General features: G+C 43.2%; 1 protein-coding gene across 3 annotated transcripts; it reads left to right on the top strand.

The window, feature by feature from the left end:
- The first annotated feature begins 203 nt into the window (after positions 1 to 203).
- On the top strand, positions 204 to 7916 carry LOC133534192 (uncharacterized). 3 transcript variants are annotated; one of them, XM_061873279.1, is made up of 4 exons: positions 389 to 624; positions 1083 to 1147; positions 1837 to 1924; positions 3444 to 7916. In XM_061873279.1, exons 1-4 carry the CDS (start codon positions 514 to 516, stop codon positions 3516 to 3518), a joined length of 339 nt encoding a protein of 112 aa, XP_061729263.1. In that variant the 5' UTR covers positions 389 to 513; the 3' UTR covers positions 3519 to 7916. The 3 variants fall into 3 exon arrangements, with proteins under 3 accessions (XP_061729260.1, XP_061729263.1, XP_061729261.1); XM_061873277.1 differs by lacking the exon at positions 389 to 624 and adding an exon at positions 697 to 890; XM_061873276.1 differs by lacking the exon at positions 3444 to 7916 and having other exon boundaries at positions 204 to 624; positions 1837 to 3413.
- The last annotated feature ends 1411 nt before the right edge of the window (positions 7917 to 9327 follow it).

The raw sequence follows: 9327 nt of genomic DNA on the forward strand, positions 1-9327 counted from the left end.
GGCTGGCGGCGGGGCAGGCGGGAGAGGAGGAGGGGCGCGCGGCGCGCACGCACTGCACGTGGCCGCTGGCGCCGCAAGCCTCACTCGCTATAGTGAGTACTGAGCTGGGACGGGATGTGTGGCGCGCAGGTGCGGCTGGCGGCGGGGCAGGCGGGAGGGGAGGAGGGGCGCGCGGCGCGCACGCATTGCACGTGGCCGCTGGCGCCGCAAGCCTCACTCGCTATAGTGAGTACTGAGCTGGGACGGGATGTGTGGCGCGCAGGTGCGGCTGGCGGCGGGGCAGGCGGGAGGGGAGGAGGGGCGCGCGGCGCGCACGCACTGCACGTGGCCGCTGGCGCCGCAAGCCTCACTCGCTATAGTGAGTACTGAGCTGGGACGGGATGTGTGGCGCGCAGGTGCGGCTGGCGGCGGGGCAGGCGGGAGGGGAGGAGGGGCGCGCGGCGCGCACGCACTGCACGTGGCCGCTGGCGCCGCAAGCCTCACTCGCTATAGTGAGTACTGAGCTGGGACGGGATGTGTGGCGCGCAGGTGCGGCTGGCGGCGGGGCAGGCGGGAGGGGAGGAGGGGCGCGCGGCGCGCACGCACTGCACGTGGCCGCTGGCGCCGCAAGCCTCACTCGCTATAGTGAGTACTGAGCTGGGACGGGATGTGTGGCGCGCAGGTGCGGCTGGCGGCGGGGCAGGCGGGAGAGGAGGAGGGGCGCGCGGCGCGCACGCACTGCACGTGGCCGCTGGCGCCGCAAGCCTCACTCGCTATAGTGAGTACTGAGCTGGGACGGGATGTGTGGCGCGCAGGTGCGGCTGGCGGCGGGGCAGGCGGGAGAGGAGGAGGGGCGCGCGGCGCGCACGCACTGCACGTGGCCGCTGGCGCCGCAAGCCTCACTCGCTATAGTGAGTACTGAGCTGGGACGGGATGTGTGGCGCGCAGGTGCTCTTTGACGGGAAGTTCCGACGACATGATTTTTTAAGTTTTCTAGTAGAGGTTTCAAATAATAGTTAACCAGAACAAAGATATTCAAGATACTTTGAAGATGTTCAAGCTACGGCGGTGAATATTCAGCGAGCGTTATGTTGTTGTTGCAGACGGAGGAGCCGGCGTGCTGCGTGCGCAGCGACCTGTTCCTGGCCGCGCACGACGACGACTCGCAGTCAGTACCTGCCACTCTCCCTACTACCGTTCACTACCGCTGCATTATTCGCCCCGTCCTGCTGAGTGTGGAACATATTGTTTGACAGTTGGCCAAATAATACGAAGATGTCAACCCACAAAAGCTCATCTTTTGACCGCACAATGGCCAGTACTCGTACTGAGCTATCGAGCCTAACAAACAATAACACAAGGGGCACAGACGCCTTTTGTTTTGTATTTTAATAAATTCAGCGTTTTACTTGTCGATAGTTATTTTTATCCGACGGAAAAGAGTTTCTTTGTCATGTACTGGAAAACGGGAGATAAATTCGTGAAATTATTCATATCTTACTTAGTTTTATTTAATACTCAAGTTTTTAGCTCAAAACTCACCCGGAGTAAATAATATATGAAACGTGGTATTTTATTTATTATTTCCCGAATAAACTAAGTACATTCCTGTCCAATATTATGATTTCATTTCAGCAATAGAAGTAAAAAAATAAAATTTGATGTCTCGCTTCTCATAGGTCCTTACGTAGTGGCGTGGCTTATGCGTTGCGTTTTGTCATATAGTTTGCCGCGTCACCGGTAGTTCCAAGTGTTACGGGCGGCGCAGTATTATTTTATACGTCCCGTTGGTTTTCGCTTCGTACATGACATATGTTTCAGGGTATAATTATAATGCACGTATAATGTTAATTCTAGACAAATGATCCCGGGAGCGGCCAGCGCCGAGCCCGTGTTGGAAGCCGCGTCGCCGCTGCCGCCGCTCGGCCTGCTCGACTACATGCAGGTATACACTAGTATATCCACAGTTCACGGATATAAACACTAGATAAAGCAAATATCAAGATTTGTATTGAAACCAAGCCGTCTTTTTACCTCCTACTGTGACGTCACAGCCGAAATTTAATGATGGGAAATCCAAACCGAGTCAAAAACGCTGATGCCGCTCTGCCCCGCTACGATTCAACTGTCTTGCTCATACTCATAGATTTTATATCTGCGGTCTCGCTCGCTCGCTCCCTGCTCCTCCGCGAACCACGCCCATAATTACATGAATGACATCGATTTTCTGATAGACGAATGGTAAAGACAGAGGAATGATCTTTTTCCCAACTTTTCCCCTTCACTCAAACTGGTATTTTCTAAATGTATGAAACAAATAGGTAGTAGTGTGTTTAGTCGGGAAACAGTCTTTCTGTGCCGTGGCTGCAATCCATTTCTTTTACGACTGGGTCATGCATCATGTGGGAAACTAAAATACCTAATGAAAGCTTTTTTTTAATATGCCGTATTTTGTGGGCGCTTGCAACTTCAGAGGTGTCTCATGTGCGTTGCCAATCTTTTACAAACCCATACTATAGGTACAGTCAGCCAAGAAAGTGTTTTATCACTTTTTGACTTTATTTGTCAAGTAATAGAGTCGAAAAGTGGTAAACCACTTGTGTATGCAACCACGACCATTTAATTTACTAACAATTTTTTCAATTTTATATCAATTTCTCATTTATGTGAACTTTTGAGAAAATAATGATTCTTAATCCTGAACACCGGTAGCCGTTTAAGAAGTGTAACAGTCTCACGGTAGATGCCGCTAGTGCGCCTCTCTAAGGCGCATAGATAGGGTACAAATATTCGCTGTCCTCGTGTGAGGCCTCGGTAGCTCAGTTGGCAGAGCGATGGGCTGGTGATCAGTTAAGGTGACCAAATAGGATTGCGAACGCAAAGCGGTCCCGAGCCAGTGATATTTTCCACGTTTATTTATTTATTTTGTTGTTACCTGGTTTTATTTTCCTTTAAAATTCATTTGTAGTTTTACATGTATGTAAAATGTATAATTGTTGGTGCAATAAAGAATATTTACTTACTTACTTACTTATTTCGAAGTTTAATTGGAAACGGGACCAAAATCTACAGCTACTCTTATCAAAACGTAACTATTAATTTTTCCGGAGTAATGGACTAACTGTGTTTGAAGAGTAAATTATCTTTGGACATATTTTGATGAAGCAATATGTATGTATGTAAACACTTTATTGTACATAATACAGGTATATCAATATTTTTGATTTAGGTATACAATATAATACAATATTTGCATGCCCACTAGCAGGTTGAATACACTGTTCGTAAAAATGTATTTAAGATCCACCCGACTGTATTTTAGCAAATAAATGATTTGATTTGATTTCATTTGATAGTTTGGGAGTAGTCGGGGACCCGCATCAAACAACCAAAGATATTGAAACACTTCGTCATCAATGTGTCCAAAGAATGCATGGTCTGATATGAATCATGTGGCGTTGCAGGAGGAGCTGCTGTACACGGACGCGGTGGACGAGTCCTCCTTCCAGGTGCTGCTGCTGAGCGAGGAGCTCGGCTAGCGGCCGGCCGGCGCCCGGGCCCGGGCCCGCACGTGTCGCCCGGCCGGCGCCCGGGCCCGGGCCCGCACGTGTCGCCCGGCCGGCGCCCGGGCCCGGGCCCGCACGTGTCGCCCGGCCGGCGCCCGGGCCCGGGCCCGCACGTGTCGCCCGGCCGGCGCCCGCGCGTGTCGGGAGCCCGAGGCGCAAAATGTTAATGTCAAGTTTTCGGCCCCTTTGGAAGCCAAGCCTATTCAATATAACACGCCATCGTAACACTTCTTGGAATGCACGGAGGTATATATTACACTAACAGTAGGTAGTGAACGGGAGGTCGCACCTGCTTGATGGCGTCAGTTGTCTGTCGAGTTTAAGTTTCCGATGTAAGTCCCGAGGTGGCCGACGTGCCGCCCCGTTAGTGCTGCCGCCGGGCTGCAGGATGTGAGTACGAGAGAGACGTAAGTACGCGTTTGCCGATGATGATTAATTCAACGGCTAGTAAATAGCCAACATTTGTATATGCCGCGGTAGTCGAAGACAAACGCCACAAAAGGTCTAATACTCGAAATAAAACGCGTTGGGGACGCCACGGGACAGCATGTGGAATGCTTCAGAAGTGTTGCGGTCTGCCGGGGCGCGCGACGCGATGCAGCGACGTTTCGCGTGTAAGGCGCAGGTGTACGAGTAGAAAACAATAAGATTTGTAATTTATCCGTCGTTTTAAAAAAATACGGAATATTTGATAATAAATATTAAAAACTGTAATCGGTACGAGTGGCCTACATTTAGGTACGTAGATATTTATATGAACGAGCAAGTTGGCGAGGCCGAGCCTCGCACTTCTGAAAAAGTTGTTGACTAAAATTAGCTAAATTTATAAAAGCGCGGTGAAATAGCGCGGATACGATGATCTTTCGGGTGCAATATTAAAATTATTCTTTACAATAACCAGTCAATTGTGTGGATGAGTGTGGGCGTGTAAATAGTATTTATGTTCTAGCATTTATTGATTATTCTCCTAATGTTTGTGTACTGTGTAAATACCAGATATGAATTTACTAGTACGAATTAAGGACAAGAAATGTTGTATATCGTTTTAAGTACTTACATACAGCGCCGGATTGAAATCAACTTTATTTGTATAATATTAAAATTTTAGGAAATAAACAATTATTTTTAGTTAAATTTTATGTTTTGTGTGGCAGGCATATTAGGCAAGGTGTTATTACAAGTCTTTTTTTTAATCGTTTTATCGAGTTGGAAGACGATTAATTAAGGAAACAGGAACAAAATACAATAGCAAGTGTAAACGGCCACACCATACTAAAGGTTCGCATTCAATGTTGTTAGTTTTCACTTATAATTATAAAATTGTAACTTATACTTTTATAAAATGGGGTCCCTGGTCACGTTTTGCCACGGTACCTCGGTGCAGAGTTAACTTAGACGGGCTGTCAACATTGAAATGCCTATACACGATTTTATATTATAACCAGGGGCATAACGATGTGTTCAAAAATCTTATTGATATTTGATAAGATGTGGATTATAAGATTTATAAGTTGAAAAATGTGTATCACTCTCAATAGTGGTAAAGCCGAGGCAAAGCAAAGCATCTATCTTTTTCAGTAAAACTGCGTCAGAAAGAGGCGATTGCGTTGTATAGAAAGATCTATAGATGGAAATGATCTCGAGAAATGCCTTTTAAATATAGGAGTGTAGGAACGCTGTAGGATAGTAAGTATTAAGTCGATGGACCTTATGCCCTGGCAAGATGCCTGGCGGAACGCCATTGTGGCATGAGTATTTTCTGTTTTTCGATGATAATTTATTTTACTATAAAAAATCTATGAACTTTTGTAACGATCTTGGGAATCTTTTCAGGACTATCTCTCCCAACAAATTGGTGAGCGTCAGGATAATAGGATCATGGTAGCTATTTATAACGAAAGTTACTCCAGGTTTTAGTACATTTTTTGTACTATTTGGTACCTGACATCAAAAAATTTGTACCTCGCTAAAAATTGAGAAATATTGAATATAAAGTGGTCAGCCATTCTGACGACAGGTTGACAGGACTAAGTCCAGTTCTCCTGGTTGTATAACTAAAATAAAAATAAATAAATAAATTGATTTTATTCCAGGCAAGCAGCCATATAAAATAACGCGATACGCAGATAATTTACAATGGAAAATGACATAAAAGTGTAAAAAATAAAATAACTGTAAAACAATAATATTTTTTTAAATTACAATTTAAAATAAAATAAATAAATAAAAAGTATAGTCGTTAGATTTGTAGCTGGCCCCGAGTTATTGTTATTTTATTTTGACTTACCAAAAAAAAGTTACAGTTAAATTATAGTTTGTATGAGCATAGTAGAGTATTAAATTTTCGACATAGGCACGTAAAGTACTACTTATCGCACTAGTGCGGTAAAGTAGCCCCATATGTACTGTAAAACGTTGTACGATACACGTGCGGAAAGTGCTCTTTCCCGCACGGGTGCGGGAAAGTAGTACCGTATAAAAATATTCACTTTTGAACTAAATTTAAGACCCGGTTCACATTGACTAACTGTACCACTGTAAGTTTATTCTAGTTGTAACTTTCATTTTGGTAAGTAGAAATAAAATCATCATGAAACATCATAAATCTTTGCCAAAAGATGGACGTCAGAAAGGCTGACCACTTTATTTTTGAATATTTGTCGATTTTTAGCTAGGTACAATTTTTTGATGTGAGGTAGGTAAATAGTACAAAAAAGGTACTAACATGGAGTAACTCTCGTTGAAAATAGCTACCATGGTCCTGTCATCCTGACGCTCACTTTAAATTGTACAACTCTTTGTCAACATCATAAAAAGTTATCATTGAAATAAAGAAAATTCGTATGTCTAACCACAGGAGAAGTCGTCCCACAGTGCGACGGCAGGATGTATGCTTGTGTTGCTTCTTATGAGAGTTTGGGCATTGAACAGACGTTTTTGTGTCTAAGTTAAATTATATACTGTTAGGGCAAAATTGCAGCCCCCGTTGGTAATTTGGAACGTTGCGGTGCCAAAATATGCTAGTTAATGCGATTGCCAAATTATTTGTACACCTCGACAGCGGTGCCGTCATATAGCGGCCGTCTCCATACAAAATATTATTCCATCCATATAATTTGTGTGGAGACTGCCGCTATTTCAATTCAATTTTATTTTATTTATCAACAGACAACAATAGTCCATAATGGTTGGTAACATTTTAGGTTAACTAACATTTTGGCTAAACACAGTGCTTTTTTTTAACTCCGTTAACTTCAGAGCAGTGGCGGGGCAGGACCAAAATGTTATGTGGGCAAGGTATATTAAGCGAGGCCCTCTGGGGGCGCAAGAAATAACGAACATTTTTACGTTGTGTCCGAGATACTACACTCATTTGAGGCGCGAGGCTCCTCGGACCGCGAGGCCGTAGGCGGAGGCCCACGTCGCCCACGCCACGCCCAACGCCGCGTCTGCTTCGAAGTATGGCTATTGGCTAAGTACAGTCAGCGTCAAATACTTCGTAGCAGTCAAAGTAGCCAAATAGTTCGGTACACCATACATTTAGTATGGTGTACCGAACTATTTGGCCACTTTGACTGCTACGAAGTATTTGACGCTGACTGTACATAAGGAAATGGCATAGCTAGTATATTTTTTTCGTAAAAAGTAATTCATAACGTTGTTGTAAAACGGACATTATATTTAAATCCACCAACCAATTGAAAACTATGACATGTCAATGACATTTCTAATACCGATCGTCCGAGATAGTACTTGCGTTTAGTAGCAAATGCAAAAACTTATACTAAACACTAATCAATATGTAAACAGGCCCCAAAGCAAGTGTACACGCTCGTAGGAGCCTTGTCAGATAAAAATATTTATTTGAATTAATAAGAATACCGGTTTCTTTGAGAAAGTTACTTAATTTAAGCTCAGGAATGCACCCTGGCAATTAACGGACTTTAGAAAAAAGCGGCCAAGTGCGAGTCGGACTCGCCCATGAAGGGTTCCGTACCATTTCTGACGTATTAAAAAAACTACTTACTAGATCTGGTTCAAACCAATTTCGTTGGAAGTTTGCATGGTAATGTATATCATATATTTTTTTTAGATTTTTCATTCCGTTATTTTAGAAGTTACAGGGGGGGGGGGGGACACTTTTTTTCACTTTGGAAGTGTCTCTCGCGCAAACTATTCAGTTTAGAAAAAAATGATATTAGAAACCTACATATCATTTTTGAAGACCTATCCATAGATACCCCACACGTATGGGTCTGATGAAATAATTTTTTTTTTTAAATTTTTTGACGTATTAAAAAAAAAACTACTTACTAGATCTCGTTCAAACCAATTTTCGGTGGAAGTTTGCATGGCAATGTATATCATATATTTTTTTTAGATTTTTCATTCTGTTATTTTAGAAGTTACGGGGGGGGGGGGGGGGACACACATTTTTCCACTTTGGAAGTGTCTCTCGCGCAAACTATTCAGCTTAGAAAAAAATGATATTAGAAACCTCAGTATCATTTTTAAAGACCTATCCATAGACACCCCACACGTATGGGTTTGATGAAAAAAGATTTTTTGAGTTTCAGTTCTAAGTATGGGGAACCCCCAAAATTTATTGTTTTTTTTTCTATTTTTGTGTAAACATCCTAATGCGGTTCACAGAATACATCTACTTACCAAGTTTGAACAGTATAGCTCTTATAGTTTCGGAAAAAAGTGGCTGTGACAGAATCGGACAGACAGACGGACATGACGAATCTATAAGGGTTCCGTTTTTTGCCATTTGGCTACGGAACCCTAAAAACACTGCGTATGAGGGCACCGGGCACCGCTATCCTGGCAAACTAGACTTTAACCTTTTCGCCGCCACGTCAATCAAGTCAAACGTCATCAACGCCACGTCAAAAATTACACGTATACAAACCTGACCAACACCACGACTTGATATGAAGTCGTGGCGTGCGGGGCGCGAAATGTACTGACTTTATACCAAGTCAATGGCGGCGAAAAGGTTAACGGTGTTACAGATTGTATACCTGTAATTTGCAAAAATAATGAATAGTACCTGGGCGAAACTATTTATTGTAATATGGTGATATATACAAGAATTGCTCGTTTAAAGGTATAAGATAAAGACCTGTAATTTAGAATATTGCAAACAAAGAAGACTACATGAACATGACACGGTCATTCGACCAATAAGATAAGTCCATAGATACAAAACACCATACATCTAGCCGCACTAGTGCTATAATTGACACATTACATAACTATGTCGGATATATTTACTGTAAAATGCTGTACGATACATGTGCGAATACGCAATTCGCAACTCGTGTCGATTTAAAACACTCCCTTCGGTCGTGTTTTAATTTATCCCCATTGCACTCGTTGCGAATTTCCTATTTTTCGCACGTGTATCTTAATGTACTATTATTAAGTGAATAACCGAGTGACGTGATTATGCTTGTTTATATTCTTTGCAATACTTGAAAGAACCAGCTTACAGTTTTTTAGGGTCCCGTACCTAAGGGTAAAACAGTCCGTCTGACTGTCTGTCCATCTGTCACCAGGCTGTATCTCAAGAACCGTGATAGTTAGAAAGTTGAAATTTTCACAGATGATATATTTCTGTTGCCGCTATAACAACAAATACTAAAAAAACATAAAAAAAATATTTACGGGGGCTCCCATACAGCAGACATGTTTTTTGCCGCTTTTATAGATAATGGTACGGAACCCGTCGTGCGCGAGTCCGACTCGCACTTGGCTGTGCAACCGGTAACATTCA

This window comes from Cydia pomonella, unplaced genomic scaffold, assembly GCF_033807575.1.
Source record: "Cydia pomonella isolate Wapato2018A unplaced genomic scaffold, ilCydPomo1 PGA_scaffold_67, whole genome shotgun sequence".
In the NCBI taxonomy this organism is placed as follows: domain Eukaryota; kingdom Metazoa; phylum Arthropoda; class Insecta; order Lepidoptera; family Tortricidae; genus Cydia; species Cydia pomonella.